The sequence below is a fragment of the Anabrus simplex genome, chromosome 8 (genome assembly GCF_040414725.1).
Source record: "Anabrus simplex isolate iqAnaSimp1 chromosome 8, ASM4041472v1, whole genome shotgun sequence".
NCBI classification, from domain to species: Eukaryota; Metazoa; Arthropoda; class Insecta; order Orthoptera; family Tettigoniidae; genus Anabrus; species Anabrus simplex.
Window position 1 is genome coordinate 120,404,662 of NC_090272.1, and position 20,525 is coordinate 120,425,186.

The following is a 20,525-nucleotide window of genomic DNA, read 5'->3' on the forward strand; positions in this document are numbered from 1 at the left end:
GCAGAAGTCCGTTATAGCGAGAATTCACAACAGCGGAGAATTTACTCGGTATAGCGGATTGTCGTTACATCCGATTTTTGTATAAAAGTCGGAAAATCCCCATACACATTAAAATCGGTATGAAACGGCAATCAGTCTGTTCAAAACTTGCGTTTCCGTGGATGACATCAACACTACGGCTTAGGCCTAATTATTTGTTATTTTTCAAAATCCAATATTACGTGAAAGTGTATGCTTAATTTCATTCTGAAAAAATTACAGTACCGTATTTCTCCCAATCCAACACAAACCCCACACATTCCTTCAAAAAATTTTAATCAGGCTCAAAAAGTGCGTTGTAAAATCATATGAATGCCTCAGTACACATTTTTATACTATTTTTTGGCTTTCATTATGCCGCATTTTTTTTTGCGGCTGCACAATTATTCTTTATTTCCGTGGGTTTAATACCCATTAACTTAAAATTGGCATCATAATACCGAAGAGAACCCGTTGAAAATTTGCCGGCAATACCTATTCCATGCGTCTCTACAATACAGCAATCCATCAAGAAAATATTCTTGCTGTCTATAAAACTGTTACGGTACTTTTACTCAGTGTCAGATATAACCGGCTATGGCTATGTGCACGCCTCGTTCGCCGTGTTCGGCCAACTTCAGCGGCTAGTGATGTATAGGCCTAATCGTGGACATCGAAGGTCAACGAACGAGTTTATTGCACCACGGTATGGCCATTCCGCCCTTGCGTTTTCCGTGCACATACCTCACAATTCCATCTTCGATTTCTTTAAAGCATCCTTGTTGCGGACCACTGAATGCATTTTTGGTACAGTAACTTGCACATTTTTTTTTTAGCTATCTTCACGCCGACGCCAAATATTGGCTTTAGTTAGGCCTATGCCATATTTTCTTGCGGCTGCACAATTATTCTACATTTCCGAGTGTTTAATAACCATTAACTTAAAAATGGCATCATAATATCGATGAGAACCCGTTGAAAATTTGCCGGCAATACCGGTTGCACGTATCTTTATGACTATCCATCACGATAATATTCTTGCTGTCTATTAAAATTTCAATAAGAGTCAGGTACAGCAGACACGTTATAACTCTGCCACCGAGTAGCCGTGGCCTTTCTAAGAATTCTAAGGCTCGCATGTTTTGATGCCATTCTGCAGATTTGAGAAACGTTTTTGTAGAGGCTAACAGAATATCGCCGGGCTGAGTGGCTCAGACGGTTGAGGCACTGGCCTTCTGACTCCAACTTGGCAGGTTCGATCCTGGCTCAGTCCAGTGGTATTTGAAGGTGCTCAAATACGTCAGCCTCGTGTCAATAGATTTACTGGCACGTAAAAGAACTCCTGCGGGACTAAATTCCAGCACGTCGGCGTCTCCGAAAACCGTAAAAGAGTATTAGTGGGACGTAAAGCAAATAACATTATTTTTAAAAAAACCAGAATATCATTCTATCTTCACTATTTCCCGAGATCCAGTGACGTTACACACAGGCACTGTACAACCAGTTGTCACGGCTAGCGATGTATAATAAAGAGGTGGTCGTTTATTGTCGACGAATTTTGTGTGCGCGCCTGCGTATGAAAAGAAGCAGCGTGGTTACTGCGAGACTTGCTAGTGGTATTAATTAGTTAGGACGCGAATGCAAGACGACCCTCGATTTTTCGCATGAGATTCTGAGGGGAAAAGAAACGTTGTCTGGGATTCGGAGAAATACAGTATCTCTCCAGAGTTTTCTTCTTCAAATGGCGTTACCTAACCTTTCTTTTTTTTTTTTTTTTTTTTTTTTAAATGTTATTTGTTCGGCGCGTCGACCCATGTGGATCTTTTGCCCCTACTGGCACCATATTGTATGAACCTGCGTGTTATTGGAAAGGCAGTAGTGTGGAATGTTGTGTGTGAGGAAAGGAACATTAAGGACATGACAAACACCCAGTCCCCAGGCCAGGGATATATCATTACAATTAAAAACCCGTGACCCATACGGGAATCAAACCCGGGGCCGCCCGGTGACAGGCGGACGCGTTGCCCCCTACATCGTGGGGCTGGACGGTCACCTAACCTTACCGTATATGTGTCATGAAAACATATTTGAAACGCATGTAGAGAAATTAGTTATTCTCGCTAAAAATTTACATGCGAATAGCCTTTCTGAAATTTCTCTAAACACGAGAAAATATGAACTATCCTCTGAAATCAGTGATGTACTCTGCCATATCTTGAGGTGTATCACATTCTTACTTAATTTCAGCATATAACATTCAAATTAAGAGATCGTTTACTTCAGCCGTTTTTTTTAACGAGTTAACAACTGCTATCGGCCACGTTATTTAGGCATTTATTATGAAAACGTGTTATCCTACTTCATTTCGAATTTTTTTAGAGAACAGCAGTCTTTTGGTATTACTAATCAACTCCAACATCATCTTCGAACGTCAATGAGAGAGCTCGCAAATACACACAGTGAGAAAACTATACTGTACCAATCATGATCAATCACATTTTGTGGCGAACGTTTCAGTTTCCTTATTTAAACTGCATCACCTATCCTAACTTAACCGTACTTTACATATGATGAAAACATACTTCAAGCACCAGTAGAGAAATGATTACCTTCTCGCTATAAATTTACGTGATAACCTTTCCGTAAATTAACCACATGCGAAAAAATGCAAACTAACCTGTGAAATCAATTATGCACTCTGCCATATCTCGAGGTGTATCCCAGTTTTACTTAACTGCAGTATTTAGCATTAAAATTAAGCAATTGTTTAGTCAGTCTTTACTTTTAATGAGTTAAGAACAGTTATCGGACACGTTATTTACGCATTTATTACGAAAATATGTTCTCTTTCATTTCAAGTTTTCTTCATGGAACAGCAGTTGAAGGGTAAAAAGAGAAATGAAATGGCGTATGGCTTTTAGTGCCGGGAGTGTCTTTTTGATTTTTGCTCGTAGGCGACCTGCGCGTTGTGATGAGCATGAAATGATGATGAAGACGAGACATACACCCAGCCCCCGTGTCAGCAAAATTAACCAATGATAGTTAAAATTCCCGACCCTGCCAGGAATCGAACTTGGGACCCCTGTGACCAATGGCCAGCACGCTAACCATTTAGCCATGGAGCCGGACAGTTGAAGGGTATTACTAATAAACTCGGACATCGCCTTCGAATGTTGACGAGAACTCACTAGTGGACATAGCGAGGAAATGATACCGAAGATAATCAAATACAACATAATCGCTGGGGTGCATAAAGATTGGTAACTGAAAAAATCGCGCACGCTTAATTTCTCATAATAATGGATGCGACAGTGATAGGGCTCTAGCTGTAACCGACGGATAATACACAGTATAACGGGGTTCTCGCTACATGGGACTTCTACTGTATTGTGGGACATTTTTTTGTCCTATGTGGACATCATCAGCCGCATTCCCTTTGTACGGATTAAAATTAACACGAAGAATAGATCTTAAAAAACACTACACAATTAACAAACACATAATTAAAACATGCTCTCGTTGTCAAGGTAAATGGATACAAATATGAGTCTCATAATTTGATATTTTTCTTCAGGTGTACAGCATCTCTTGTTTTTTGAATAACACATTGCTAATAAAATTGCACTTATACATGTTGCTTTGTATGCTTCATACCAGTCTTGAACCTTAAAATATCTCCTTTCTAAACAACTTGAATTTAGAACTTACATAAAAACTGTTAAAAATGTGGGAATATATCAACGGTCTACTTGCTGTGAAGTGAAGGGAATTTTTTATGCTGTCGTTAGACAAAATGGATCAACAACTTCTGGCCAAGGTCTTCTATTTGACCAAGGAGAGTGGGCTAATGAGAGTCATCACCACTCTTTTCCAGAATCATAGATTTTTTTTTGTGGACTTACAAGGACAGCGCAGCCGATGGAGAATGCAGAAAAATAGTCTACCACAAGGATGCATATTGGCTGCAATACTTTTCTTGAAGGAGGTTAAAAATTGCTATCTGACAGTTGTTCTCCGAGAACATGGTCCATTTTGTCTAACGACAACATAAGCATACCTGCCAACTTTTGAAAAGGGCTATCAGTAAAACTCACGCGCGACAAAAAATCTAACGATTTTCAACGTACCCCGGCTTGACGAAAATAATAATACTTCTGAGCTACAAAATACAAGAATTCATGCTTTAAACAGGATACTTCAAAGAAATCATATCTACTTACATCATAAGCCAATGATTTGTAGATGAATATAACAATCAAGAAGAAATCCATGTTAAACAGCAGCAGGCGTGGTGAATATTAGTTTGGAGCATACATACCAGGACTTCCTTGATAAATTAAGCATATATGCGATAATTGAAGAAGGCTTTACACAATAAAACTCGTTTAACGTAACACAGGCCAGAAATAATATAATACACACTGCAAATCAAATGCTAATTCAACTTGAAAGTCATAGTTGTAGCGTTTTTAGCTTTCTGCAAAAAGTCTTGAGAAAATGTTTTGTCATAACAAGGACCAGAACTCCTGGTCTTCAAAATAGAAATAGACTCCAGAGATTCATTGGACATGGATGATCTGTTCTATTTTTCTTCACAAGGCTGAAATCAGGTTCACATTCTGCATTGCTATGGGGTATGGTGAGAATAGACAGCATTACTCTAGAAATTCAGTTATACTTAAGAAGTCCATCGGCTCCACAAATTCTTGATATTTGTGCCCAGCTGGAATCGCTTGCAGCATTGTGATTTACAACCAAAGTGTCATCAACCTGAACTCATTCACCACCTCATCTGCAGTTTCATTCTCTTCCTTGCATAACATGATAGGAAACCTATCCAAGAATAAAATGAATATAAGAAAACTGCGCATCTAAAAATTTTGTCTAACCTAGCAACTTGAGCATGCTTTATCACATCATCCTTGAGTGGAAACTTGTTGATGATGTAGTCACAGGCTGTACAAAAGTAATTTCTCACTGATGAAGAGAAAAGGGATTTATCTGTATCCTGGAGATCATTCACTACGTTGGAAGTCTGAATGCCAATAACTAACTCACTATCACTTAAATCGTTGCATCCACCAAGTGCAATATTAATATCACACCCACGTACCGTGCAAAAGGCAAATTTTTCTCCCTTTCTTCATTTTAGTATGCACGCAAAATAAACAGAATATGATTCTTTAAATGTCTGGAAATACTGTTTCTTGCTGGATTTATTCATGATAATCTACAATAGGAATATAGCATATGAAAATGTCCGAGAACAAATTGAAACATCGAAAGGAACCTGGACCACTGAACGTCTCATAAAATTATAACAAACACCCGAGGCCGTAAAACACTTCATTAAAACATGTCACACAAAGTCTTCAACAATTAAATTAACATGACTCCAACCTCGTGAACATGGAATATCCACGTGGTAAAAAATGCAAAAACACACGTGGAACAAATGCAATTCTTCTTCTTCTTCTTTATAACTTAATGGGCTTCGCTAACAGTGGTATATTGCGTCACTGAAACTAATGTAATCAGTACAATGAATACAGGAAACTGCAAAGCACAAAGTTAAAACATAAAAACTCGAATACCTAAAAAAAAAAAAAACCTTAGAAGGCCAAAACATTCTTGATTTTAGTATGCACGGAAAATCAACAGAATATGATTCTTTAAATGTCTGGAAGTACTGTTCGTAAACAAAGAACACGATTCGCGTGGTCAAAGAATACAGGTTAACTCACAACAAGTGAACGGAGCGGAACAAAGAATTTGTGGAGCAGAGCCTGTCGACACCTAAGATTCACACGGAAGAACTGTTACCCCAGATTTAAATTCAATTCCAATAACGACACAAACATCACACGGTTAAAAATACCAATCACATCAAAGAATGAGTTATTGACTATCGTGGACTTGCCTTCGACCAAGACAGAGCGTGCTTCGACCCATGCAAACAATCGATTGTACGGAAGTGGAGCAATTATCGAATGTTGTTTCAAATTTTTGTCTGCAAAGTCGTAAAATGACACCGTCTATCCATAAAAATGCTGCAATTTCCGTAAATTTTATGGATATACCATAGAAGTCGGCAGGTATGCATAAGAAATACCCTTTGCTTCACAGCAAGTAGATGGTCGATATATTTCCACATTTTAACTCTTTTTATCATCACCGTCGACCAACTCCAGTCTCCCAGGTGTGGTATACAAGCCCGTTCCATTTTGTTCGGTCCATGAACCATTCATTCTTCGTTCACAATCTGCTCCCAATTCTGTCCTTTCTCCTCTACATCCTTCTTCACTAAGTCCATCCATTTTTCTTTAGGTCTGCCCACAGGTCTCTTTCCCCTTATTTCTCTTTCATACTCCTTTTTTGCAGACCTACTGGCACTCATTCTTTTCACATGATCAAACCACTTCGGTTTTGCCTTTTGGATCTTCTGGAGGTAAGGAGTCTTCTAGTCCTACGTTTTCTCTGACTTATTCATTCCTGATTTTATCCTTCCTGGTCTTCTGGATCATTGTGCACAGGAACTTCATTTCTGCTGCTTGGAGTTTCGAGTTGTCTTTTCTTGTTAATGTAGCGGTTTCCAGGCTGTATGTGAGGATAGGGGTGTAGTATGATTTATACAGTGTCATCTTGGTTTTGAGTGGTACTTGTTTATCCCATAGTAGCTGTCTTACTTGGAGGTAAAAATCTATTGCTTTGCTGATTCGACTATTTACTTCATATTTAGCTAAGTTATCCTTGGACATTATACTACCGGTGTACTTAAATTCTGTGACACTGTCCAGCTTAGTGCCATTTAGTATGATTTCTGGCTGATTGTCACCCTTCTGTACCTTCAACACCACCGTTTTAGCCTAGTTGATGTTTAATCCATATCTCAAACTCCTGACTCCAACCCTGCAGTCACTCTTCCACATCTTTCTCTGAGTTACCCCAAATTACTACATCATCTACAAATGCAAATGCTTTCAAGTCTTGTTGCCCCTTTTCTTTTAGCGCCTTTAACGCGTTCAGTACCGGCTTCTGAGCGGGACACTTAAATGCCTGGACCAGCCGTTTTCATGCCCAGCCCTCTTAACGTGCATTACTTAATAAAATTTACCATTACTCCTGAACTATAAATGTTAGAAACATGATACTTTGTGCTAAACTCTAGCAAATATTTAGGGTGTGATATCTGGTGTCACAGGTTCCAAAATGCGTCTAATTTTATACAGCCTATCTGTACTTTTGGCATAATGATTACTGTCACTGTCGTGAAGAAAGGAAAGAATATGAAGGAAGCGTATTCGGAACATTGTTTTAGAAAATATCGGGGTATGAAAAACAGGGTCTTCGGTCCAGTACATTTTTATATCAGGATTTTGGAATAATCGGTTTCCACGATTGCATGAACGAATTCTTCGTGAAAGGCCGGGGCGCCGCGCCTATCACTTGACTCGCCTATAGATTGGTCTGCTCACACACATACTGATAAAATTCGTCATTCATGAAAATACTCACGTAACTCAAAATATCCTGCTCATTTTCTGTTTGGACGTTTATACCTGAATTTTCTCTAAACGATGGAACATGTGGACAATAACTAGGATGATATGTATCAGGCACTTCACTTTCCTTTATAGGCCTATTGGATTCGGGAATCGGAAATTCCTCGTCACTCTCACTTTCACTATCTGAGTCTATTTCAGGAATACGTTCATCACCAGAATAATCATTGAGAACAATATCTAATAATTAATCTTCCGTAATAAACTTTCTTTTGTAAGCCATTACACTACACTCGGTAAGAACGACACGCACTCCATTGGAATCTCAAGTACCGTCTCGAGGAAGTGCTGAGATATTCCCGCTAAAACAGCTAAGATAAACATGAGCCCACTCAACGCGGGGGTTATCTAAAAAATGTCAACCAACTTCCTGCTACAACCAGTAACGCTGACTAAGGTGTAAGAATGCATAGATGACGAATATAAAAAGCATTGCTTCGCGCTGAACATTAAACGTCTCACGCCGTCCACGGCCCACAGCATAGGAGCAAGCTTAAACGTCTTACGCCGTCCACGGTCCGCAATGAGTTAATATGGTATCCATTACAATGATAAATAAAAGGGGCGACAAAGAACTACCTTGTTATACTCCCCCTTTTGTCTCAAACCAGTCTGATATCCAGAACCAATTTGTACACAGGTTCTGGTTTTCTTGTAAAGCACCTTAACTTTTGAAAGTAGACTGTCTCGAACTTTGAGCTTTCTCAGACACTCCCAAATAAGCTCCCTTGGTATGCTGCCATAGGCCTTTTCGATGTCAAGGAACAGCAGATATAAAGGCCTCTCTTTTTCCCAATGTTTTTCCATTAGCATCCTGGCAGCAAATATAAGATCTGTTGTTGATCTTCCAGGCCTAAAGCCATATTGTTCCTCTTCTAAAAGTGGTTCTACAATTTCTCGTAATCTATTCTCTATAATTTTTTCCAGAATTTTTAGTCCATGAGAGAACAGTGACGCCATGGTAGTTGGTACATTTCCGTCTGCTGCCTTTCTTGAATATGGGTACAATTATACCTTTCTTCCAGTCTTGTGGGATGGTATTTTGCTCCCATACTACATTTGGAAGTCTATATAGCCACTGGATTGCTGCGGTTCCTCCTGCTCTCAACATGTCCACACTTAACCCATCTATTCCTGCAGCTTTCCCTTTCTTCATACATTAAGGCTCTTCTCTATCTCCAGCCATGTGATTGGCAGCTCCATATTTTTGCTGGGCTCTTCACTTTTTCCAGATTCTTCTCTGTTTTGAATTACATTTGATGCCTCTCCATTCAGGAGCTTGTCAAAGGTCTTGAATCCTCTCCTGATTCCATCTTCCTCTTGCACTACTGATACACTGTCCTGCTCTATTACCTTGATGTCTTCTAGGTTATTTTGCTTGTTTTTAATTAATCTGTAAAGAAGTTCCTTGTTTCATCTACTGCCCTCTTCCAACTTTTCCACAAACTCATTCCATTTTTTCTCCCGCTCTTCTCTTACCATCCTCTTCGCTGTAGTTTTTTCGCCCTGTAGAGTTCCTGTAGTTGAATAATTTGTTGGCCCCTGTATCTCATGCATCTCTTTGCTTTTCTTTGCCTAGCATCTTTTTTCCCAATTTCTCTCTTTTATAGCCAATCTGACTCTGTCATTCCACCAAGGTGTGTCTTTTACTCTCGTGGCCAATCCTGTTACTCCACACAGGTCTTTAGCTTCACCCACCAAAGTATCTTTAAAAATTTTCCATTCTTCTTCTACTATATTCATTCCCCCCTTTTGGTAAGTGTCTCTGTATCCTTATTTTATATTCTTCTTTCAGCTTGGCTTCTTCTAATTTCCAAGGCTTCACTTTAGTTTTGTTTTTCTTTTCTTCGGGGCTGTGTCAGCCATATGATTTAGGTCTACAATCAATAATCTATGATCACTGTCCATACTCTCACCGGGGATAACTTTGACATCAGTTACATATTTCCCTCCTCCTTTGTTAGTGATGATATAGTCGATGAGCGACTTATGTTTTCCATCCCAGCTGTATCTTGTTATCTTGTGGCTGTCTTGTTTTTGGAAGAAGGTATTTTTGATGATCAATTCATTTCTTCTGCACAAATCAAGCAGTTGTTTGCCTTCTGCATTTCTGTTCCCAAACCCATGTGGTCCAATGATTTCCTCATAATCAAGTCTGTCTGTCCCAACTTGTACATTTAAGTCCCCAATGATAATGACATTTTCTTCATCAATTATATATTATATAGATCTTGACAGAATTGATCCTTCTCTTGAGCACTACGTCCAACCTGTGGTGCATATACCTGCACTACCGTGTAATTTGTGGACTACAGCTGCATAGATAATTTAATGATCCTATCATTCTTACAGGATACTTCAGTAATGACATCCGTGTCTTTTGTTATCAGGAAAGCTACACCATTTCTGGCCTCTTCCTCACGTCCACTCCATACAAATTTGTCCTCTGAGAATCTTGCTACCTGCCTTTCTCCATTTTGTTTCACTCATTCCCAATATATATAGATTTTTCCTCTTCATCATATCGGTAAGTTCTTCAGTTTTTCCAGTCAGGGTCAAAATATTCATAGTCCCAATTCTTACATTGTTCTTCAGACATATCTGTCTTTCATTGGAACCATGTTGGCTGTCATACCTGCCAGATCTGCTCGAAGACTTTGTCAATTTTGGTATTATTTCGTATCTCCATCCGAGGCTCGTTTGATTGTTGAAAGCAATTCGAAGACGCTACCACAGGCATGCTAGGCCTACCATGGATCTTTGCGTCGATACTTTGTTATGCACTAGATGGTCAGTGCCTGACACGCATTTCCTCATGTCAGTTAAGTCTATGGTTTACACGCCAATATTCGGGAGGCTGATTGCAGTGGTTGCCCACTGGGCGATGGGGTCGCCACATCCCTACACCTAACGGTTTTTATGTAAGTTCTAAATTCAAATCCTTAAAAAAGAAGGTTCAATACAAGTATGAAGAATACAAAGCAATGCGTATAAGTGCAATATTATTAGCAATGTGTTGCTCAAAAAACAAGAGGTACTACACAGCTGAAGAAAAATATTAAATTACACTACTCATATTTTTATCCTTTTGCCTCGACAAGGATAACTGTTCTAATTATGTGTTTGTTAATTGCATAGTGTTTTTAAGACCTATTCTTTGTGTTAATTTTAATCTGTACAAAGGGAATGCGGTTGAAGATGTCTACATAGGATGAAACATGTCCTGCAATATTCACAATAATACAGAAATAAAATAATCAAAGGATTATTTGTTGTTGTGAAAATGTGGAGCTTTGAAGATAATTTTTTATTTATATTATATTAGACATTCACCGCAGACCAAAAAATGAGATTCATAATGTGTAATAGTATCATACACTGCCGATAAATCCCCAAACGCTACACCTGTGACCTTGCAAGATTCAGATCCCTCCTCTATAAACTGCACGTCATTAATTTAATTATTACGCATCCATCTTGACGTAATACTTGCATCAATTTGAGAATGGTTCATCTTTTCAATACTACAGGGAGTATAATTCAAGGCTTCACACTTCTGCTCACAGGCTGCGGGAATCGCCAAGCGAGCACCGTATGACTTGTGTCAAGGTTGGTGTATTAAGATGACTTGACAGCTGATGTAGCAGTTCGCTAGAAACAACTGGACTTTCCAGGTGTGCTGTGAGGTTATTATCGCAATGGTCAAGTACTCTACAGCGCAGAGAATATTTTTGGCCTAGCGTTATTTGCACAAGGGAATAAATGTTAAAAGATGCCTTTGAAAATTCCACAGACAGTTTCCCAGTTCGACAGTACCATCATAACATTACATGCAACAATTCGTTCGCAAGGACGAGTACTGGGTCAGTAACAAATAAGAAAAAACAGCGAAGGAGAACAGCTCTAACACAGGAAAAGTTGGAAGATATAGGCAAGACCATAAGTTGGGCCACGTAAGTTGCTTCGGAAAGTAGCTCAGGAAACTGGTATTTCACATTGATCAGCACGTAATGCAACAAAATGATTACATTTACCATCTTAGCAGACTCATTCAGTCCATAACACAAAGCCTACAGCTTAAATTGCAAGAATAAGATTTTGCAATTACCTGTTGAATACCGTATTTCACGGCATAATCGTCGCCACCGCCTAATCGTCGCATCCTTTATTTTCAATACAAAAATCGGACTTTAAACCTTTAATTACATAATCGTCGCACGTCCAAATTTTGTTCACTAATCTGGTTAAAAGGTAAATGGAACTGCAACGTAAGTTGCACATGAATGCGCAATTTAAATACGTGTATGGTTTATGGGCAATTTGGCAACACAGTCATGTTTGCGACATGTTGCACAACGTATAAATAAATAATACCGGTATATGTACGACGCATGGCTTACCGGTAGACTATCGGCAGTTTGACAACGTGGTCGCGAGACAGTGTACTATTTATTCACCACCTACATATTATGCGTTCCCATTTGAAATACGTAAGGCTGTAAGTTATCGCTTATCGGCAACGTCGCCAGGAAATACCGGCTAGGTAGGTTGAATGGACCTCGAACCAGCCCTCAGATACAGGTAAAATTCCCTGACCCGGCCGTGAATTGAACCCGAGGCCTCCGTGTAAGAGGCAAGCACGCTACCCCTACACCATGGGGCCGGCTCCCTGTGTTATTGCGCACGAAGTGAAATCCAAGACGATAACGCAGATTTCCACGGAATTATTCAGCCGAAATATTTACTATGTCTCAGTTGTCATCACTAGACTCTTACCTTACTAATACGTCATAAGTGTTCGGGCATGGGATGAAAACTTTTATCCAAGCAGTCAAGATAATTATTATCCAATGCTATTAAAGTTTTATTTTATAAACTCGTCAGTAATGTAATGTAAAATCATCAATAACTGGGAAGAAATATTAACCTAATTACCGTATGTTTAAAAGAAATTGAAAAAAAATGAATGTTTGTTACTGACATCTCGGAATACAGTCAACTGGTCAACTATACAGTAGATCTACACCGCGCTAGCTAAAGCTCCGATTTGCGAGCTTTGCGCAAGCGCAGTAGTGTGTCGCAACCAATGAGCTAAACTGATAAATTGTTGCATGCTTCCTTGCTGCCTAACAGTATTGGCTGCTCTGGAATGGACAGATCACAGATGCATTTATTTATTTCAGATTTACGTGATTACTGTAGACATGTGTGCGTGAGAATTTAAGTTTTTAATTTGTGTTTTGGGTGTTTGCAGAAATAATTTGTTTTAATAGTGAACAATTACGGAAAGTCATTTATATCGCAAAACATTAACGTGTGAAGCATTTATAAGCGATTATGGGTAAATATAGAAACTATTCTGCATGCTTCAAGCTAAGCGTAATTGCCTTTGCTGAACAGCACGGGAACAGAGCTGCAGAAAGAAAATTTTCTGTGAGTGAAAAGTTGGTGCGTGACTGGCGGAAAGTAAAAAACAAGCTAAAAAGCACAAACCCTTCTAGACGCGCGTTTAGAGGTCCTAAAACAGGGAAGTTTCCTATAATTGACGAAGAAGTGTTTAGGTACGTCAGTGAAATACGTAACAATGGCTGCAGTGTATCATATGAAATGTTACAAATTAAGGGACAGGAGGTAGCGCGCAAACACAACATACCGGTAACTCAGTTTAAGGCGACTCGTGGGTGGATAAAGGGGTTCATGCGACGACACAATCTGTCAGTGCGAAGGAGAACACTAAGCCAAAAGTTGCCTGCTGATTACACGGACAAGATTGTAAATTTTCACTGATTTGTCATACGTTTGCGCAAGGAAACTTCGTACTTGCTTTCTCAAATCGGTAATGCCGATCAGACTCCAATCTTTTTTGATATGCCTCGCAACAGCACTATTGCGCTAAAAGGATCACGGAGTGTATTAATGAAAACCAGCGGTAGTGAGAAGTTGCGATGCACGGCAATGCTAGCCATTACAGCTGACGGGAGAAAGTTGCCGTCTTACATCATTTTCAAGAGGAAAACGATGCCTAAGAATGTACAGTTTCCCCGTGGAATTCATGTACGAGTGCAACCAAAGGGTTGGATGGACGTAGAACTCATGCTGGACTGGGTTAAAACTGTGTGGAATAGAAGACCTGGTGCACTACTAAAACAACCAGCTCTGCTTGTTTTAGATAGTTTCCGAGGTCACCTCGTGAACGAAGTGAAGCAAATTCTCACTACAAATAAGACACGACAGATAGTCATTCCTGGTGGCCTAACATCTGCTTTGCAGCCACTAGACGTAGCCTATGTGTTAATAAACCCTTTAAAGACCACTTACGTCGATTTTACAACGAGTGGATGATGAGCGGCGATCAGCAATTGACGCCCGCCGGAAATATCGGGCGTCCACCCTTGGACTTGTTATGCTCGTGGGTGAAGAAGAGTTGGGATCTTATACCACCTGAACTAGTCTCCAAGAGCTTCAAAAGGACTGGGATTTCGAATGCACTAGACGGTTCCGAAGATGACGCAGTGTGGCAGGGAGACGAAGAATCTGATACTGGTATTAACAGAGGCGAGGACGGCGCATCAGATAGCGAAACCTGCGATAGCGACACCGAAGATTTGGAATAAATTGCGTACCGGTAAGTCCGCATTTCACAACAAAGCGATAATTTTTTGCAAGTGTAATATTTCAACTTTAATACTTAAATTAATGACAAATTAACTTAATACGTTCATTTTTATTTTCAGGTTGGAAAAACGTTCGCCGAATTGTTGTGAAAAATTATGAATTTTGTTTTAGACTACTTTAATTATTTTGATGTATAAACGCGAGTATTACGTGCATCTTAAATTTGTATCAAATACAATTTAGTTATAAATACATTTTTTTGAGTAATACAAATACTGGTATTAAATGTTCATCGTATAATGGTCGCACCCTACAATTTTTTTCGAAAATTTTGGTATAAAAACTGTGATGATTATGCCGTGAAATACGGTAGTTTCCATGATGGTATCAAGGATACAAACTTTCTTTTTATGAACGACAAAGCATGGTTTAATTTGAGTGCATAAGTCAATTCACAGAACAATAGGATATGGGATACAGAGATCCAGCACATTTTGCAGCCGAGACCCCTGCACGATGTGAAGGTGGGCGGGTGTATTATGTGAAGGTGACGAATTATCCATCCGATATTGTTTCAGGACATGATTACTTCCGACCATTATATTCACAACATTCTCGAACCATTTTTTGCCGAAATGACTGAAGAAGGAAAAAAGGCATCGCTATTTTCAGGAGGACGGTGTGATGTCACATACGTATAGCTCTATGCGACGGTTGCAGGACATTTTCAATAATAATCAGACCATAAGTAAAGGATTATGGCCCCATTCTTCACATGATTTAAGCACCTGCAACATTTATTTATGGCGAAACTTCAAAGAAAAAGTTAACATGAATATTCCTGGAACTGGAGAAGAATTAAAAATCAAAACTAGGAACACTCGGACTTCCACCAGTGTCCATGAATTGCAAAGTGTATTTTGAAATCTCAGTACAAGATAAAGCTTGCATCGTAGCAACATCCCTGGTAATATTGTTCAGGTCAGTTTCATTTACTAGGTTATTTGTTTGCTTTATTTATTTAATGTAATTACTAGCAAGATACCCGTACTTCGCTACAGTATTATACTGAAATTTATAATTGAATGCTTAAAATTTTATACATATAATCCGCCAGTATACGCAATCTGACGGCAACGTTCCTCCCATTTTTCAATCTTTCTTTCCAGCAATCGATTTCGTACTTCTCGTGTTAGCTCCAGGTATTCCGCCTGGTAAGTTGGGTCCCTAAATCTTTGCCATCTTTTCCTATAAGCATTTCTAATATGGATCAAATCCTTGGAGATCCGGCGTGGTGTCGTCTTGGGTGCCTTGGCGGAAGTGAACCCGCCGCCGGACTCCATTCATAGTCATTACCCGACCACAACCGGTTTCCAGCGGGGTCCGCACATTTTGACGACGGTCGAGAACATTATTATTATTATTATTAGGGTGGACGATATTAGTTGAATTTAGGTTATTATTATTATTACTGATGTTCTGGACCCCGCAGCAAGATGCAAGACATTTACTTTGCAGTAAATTACATCTGCTGCCATTGTCATTGCTGACAATGTGACCAGCACCATTGTCGCGCGTAGGCAAGTGCGCAGGATTTCAGTTTTGAGATATAAGTATCCCCGTAAAAATATTTTTTTTTTTCACTTCCTTTACACTCCCCCCTTAAGTAAATTTTCTGGAAAAGAATACTTGTTTCTTTATTAGTAAAGGATCTTCTAAATACCAATTATCATGACCGTAACATCTTCAGTTTTTGAGATATGTTTCCTCAAAAAAGGAATTAAACTCCTTTTCACCCCCGCACCCCAAGATGATTTTCCGCCAAAAATGCATTTTTCTTTGTTTTTAAAGAAGATCCAAAAACAAATTTTCACATCTGTAACAACTTTAGTTTTTATTAGATGTAAGTATCCTCATACAATTAATTTTTCAATTCTTTCACCCCCCCCCCCCCCCCTCATTGGATTTTCCAAAATCAGAGGAACGCGAGTTTCTTTACTTCTAAAGTACATTCCAAATACCAATCTTTACGTCTGCAACATCTTTCGTTTTTGAGATAATAGTATATTCATACAAATAATTCTACTAATTTTTCAATTCTCCCCCCACCGCCAAGTGGATTTCCGAAAATAAAACATATGTATTTCTTTATTTTTAAAGGAGATTTTTTAATAGAGATAAAAAAATACCATTTTTCACTCCTGTAACATTTTAAATTTTTGAGATATCCTGAAGATACGCTACTTTTAGAAGTTCACCCCCTTTTTCAGATCCCCTTAAGTAGATATTCTGAAAAAATTATTTATGTTTCTTCACTTTTACAGGAAATTCCGAATACCAGTTTTCAAATCTGTAATATGTTACGTGTCTGAGATAATCTGCAGATATAGTCTTTTTAAAAATTCACCCCTTTGTCACTCCTGTTCACCCCCTATTCATCGGATTATCCAAAAATACAAAAAGCGTTTCTTTTATTTTCAAAGGAGATTCCAAATACCAATTTTCATGCCTGTAGCATCTTCAGTTTTTGAGATATGTCTCCTCATAAAAGGTGTTCAACCCCTTTTCCCCCTTGTTTCACCCCCCCATTAATGGGATTTTACGAAAACAAAAAAATACATGTCTCTCTATATTTAATGGAAATTCCAAATACCAATATTTGTCTGTAAACTTTTAAGTTTTTGAGATACAGATATCCCCATTTTAAAAAATTCACCCTGCTTTTCACCCCCTTAGCGATGGAATATCCAAAAATCCTCCCTTAGCGAGCACCTACACCCTAATATAAATGTATCCCCAAAATTTCATTTCTGTATGTCCAGTAGTTTTGACTCGGCGATGATGAATCAGTCAGTCAGTCAGTCAGTCAGTCAGTCAGTCAGTCAGTCAGTCAGTCAGTCAGTCAGTCAGTCAGTCAAGAGATGTTATTTTATATATATATATATATATATATACACATACATACATATTTGTCCTGAGCATGTATATAGCTGATGAACTGACATTCAAGAAAGAAGATGGAAGTGTTACCCTTATGCAATGTTCCAAAAATTTTTAAAAAATTATTTACTTTTGGAGTGTCTGTCAACTTGTCATGTATTTTGGTATATTCTTGTATCTTCTTTAAGATGTCCTGTAAGGAGGGGTGAAACATGTTCATATTTAGAATGGAAAAATGTGTATTTCTTCTATGAGAATTAATAATAATAATGTTATTTGCTTTTCGTCCCACTAACTACTTTTAAGGTTTTTGAAGAAGCCGAGGTGCCGGAAATTTAGTCCCGCAGTAGTTCTTTCACGTGCCAGTAAATCTATTGACGCGAGGCTGACGTACTTAAGCACCTTCAAATACCACCGGACTGAGCCAGGATCAAACCTGCCAAGTTGGGGTCAGAAGGCCAGCGCCTCAACCGTTTGAGCCACTCAGCCCTGTTCATCTAAGAGATAATACAACATTACAGTAATTGAAAAGGGACTATTCTGTAAAATCTGAAGCCATTTCTTTCAGTTTTGACTTATTTTATAACTGTTAGGTTCTTCAGTCTCCCAAAACTTAATGTTAAGTAATTAATTTACCTGCAAAAAAACTTGGGTAATGGTATTATTAATTTGACAAAATAAAATGGTTTCTTTCTTTTCCATAAGTTTATAAATGAACAATGGGTTAGGCATGTATAAAAATCTTGAAGTGCTATCTGGTCTGTAGCCTTGACACACACATTTTCAATACACTCAAAAATAAAATGTAAAATGATAATTACTTTGTAAAAATCTTGAAATGCTATCTGGTCTGTAGCATTGAGAATGAATGGGTTTACCTTTGTTACAAACTCTTCGGAAATAATGAAAAATACATTTCAGCTTGCCACTGTTTCGCTGTTCAGCATTCTTCCTTTTATGCTGTGCAAATAACCTGAAAAAAAAAAGAAGAAGAAGAGATATACAGTAGAATTCTGCTGTAACGAACACCAGTATAACAAAATTTTCAGAATAACAGATTTTTTTTTGGTCCCTTCCTTTTTCCTTATTTATTGTGTGTTATAATATTTCATTTTAACAAATTAAAATTGAGCTCTTTTCTTTACCAATTTGACCACATTTTCTCAAATTAAAACTAAAATTCATCCTGTTTTATGACCAACATTTATCTTGTTACATTATTTTGTTATTCAGGCGATATGATCGCCATTTTCCATATATGCACCGTACGCGATCAAGAAGGCAATCGATTTTGTGTAACCATATGCTTCGCCCGTCATCCAATGTAAGATGTCACTCTATTAGCTGAGTAGGAGCGCCAAGTTTGCAATCCACCAATGAACGCTACGCTTTGTGTAACCAATAGGTTTCGCCCATCAACCAATATAAGATGTCACACTATTGGCTGAGTAGGACCGCGATGTTTGTAATCCACCAATGAACGCAATGGTTTCGTCGCATCATGCATTGCATGTTTCTTCTTCGTATATAATTCGCAAAGCAATGTGTTTCTGTGAAGGTCACATCATTAAACTTGCAAAGTTCGTGTGCATTTCGTTAAATAAATAAGTACATATAATTGCAAATGGATAAGCAGATGCGACAGCAGTTTTCGTTAATGGTTATGAATTTCATGTTTTTGGTCCGTATTGAACTAAGAATAATATATAAGTAATAATAATAACAACGTAAACGTTTCCACCTTTTCAATACTAAAATATATTCACAAAATTATAAATTACACGGTACTAGTTTCGACCCCTAGATGCTTCGCCCGTCATCCAATGTAAGACGTCACTCTATTACCTGAGTAGGAGCGCCAAGTTTGCAATCCACCAATGAACGCTACGCTTTGTGTAACCAATAGGTTTCGCCCATCAACCAATATAAGACGTCACACTATTGGCTGAGTAGGACTGCGATGTTTGTAATCCACCAATGAACGCAACGGTTTCGTCGCATCATGCATTGCATGTTTCTTCTTCATAGATGGGTCAAAACTAGTACCGTGTAATTTATAATTTTGTGAATATATTTTAGTATTGAAAAGGTGGAAACGTTTACGTTGTTATTATTATTACTTATATATTAGCAGTTTTCATTGCAGAAGTAGAGAAAGATGGAAAGAAAGGAGAAGTAGCGAAGAAGTATGACATTAGCCCATCAACACTTTCTACTTTTTTAAAAACAGAAAAGTAAGATAGATGAAAACATTGATGCTGATGCCCTAGGTCCACAGTGTAAGATCAGGGCAGCCGACTACAAGGAGGTGGACCAAGCCGTCTATACGTGGTTTGTGGAAATGCGGAGTAAAAACATTCCAATAAATGGCCCACTGTTATGTGAGCGTGCGCGATCTTTCCCATGTTCGCTTGGGTCACCTGAGTTTATGGGTAGTGCTGGTTGGCTTCATAGGTTCCGGGAGAGATATGGCATATCCCACAAAATTATAAATGGTGAAGCTAATGATACCCCGAAGGAAGCTGCGTCTTCATGGCGGCTGTAGGCTTTTAACGGATGCCTTGAAGGAATATTCGCCAGCAGACATTTATAATGCAGACAAAACTGCATTATTTTATAAACTAATGCCGAACAAAGCCTGTGTTATTTTATAAACTAATGCCGAACAAAGCCCTTCATTTCAAGGGAAATAAGTGTTTTGGGGGCAAACGTTCAAAAGAACGTATCACGGCTCTTTTGTGCATCAATTCCACAGGGACAGACAAACTGAAGCCTCTCATAATTGGGAAGTTTGGGAAGCCAAGGTGCTTCAAGGGGGTGCAACATCTGCCCTGTGAATACAGGCACAACTCTAAGGCATGGATGACATCTGTGCTATTCAAAGAGTGGTTGTTGGACTTGGAACGTCGGATGAAGGCCGAAAAGAGGAGAATTCTTCTTTTATTGGACAACTGCTCTTCTCATAATAATATGCCTCCTCGTATGCAGCATGTAAAAGTTTTATTTCTGCCTCCAAGTACAACTTCAATTCTGCAGATGCTGGATCAGGGTATAATTCATGTAGTAAAGCAACATTACTGAGCTCGTGTGGTCTGTCGAATGCTGTGCAACGTTGAAACGAATAGAGACATTAACATCAATATATTGGTAGCAATGCAGATGTTTAATGCTGTATGAGAATTCCTGAATGCAGACATCATCACAAACTGCTTTACAAAAGCTGGAGTGGTTTTTACAGAAGACGTTGCAGAAAGTGAAGTGCTGGATGATGTGGAAACCGAGGAGAATTGGAAGCATTTGTGTACAACGTTGGATGTGCCATCTACGGCAAGTCTTACCGGCTACATCAATGTAGATAGCGATGTAATAGTCCACAAAGAAATCACCTAT

At 38.7% G+C, this 20,525-nt stretch overlaps 1 protein-coding gene across 5 annotated transcripts in view; it reads right to left on the reverse strand.

The window, feature by feature from the left end:
- Positions 1-20,525, reverse strand: part of LOC136878870 (poly(ADP-ribose) glycohydrolase) — a 171,689-nt gene that overhangs the window by 111,112 nt on the left and 40,052 nt on the right. For 4 of the 5 annotated variants that reach the window (XM_068228816.1, XM_068228817.1, XM_068228818.1 and 1 more), the window contains one exon: positions 17,957-18,108. In XM_068228816.1, coding sequence (XP_068084917.1) covers positions 17,957-18,108 — 152 coding nt within the window. The remainder of the gene's footprint in view (positions 1-17,956; positions 18,109-20,525) is intronic. The other variant, XM_068228815.1, reaches the window with a different exon arrangement.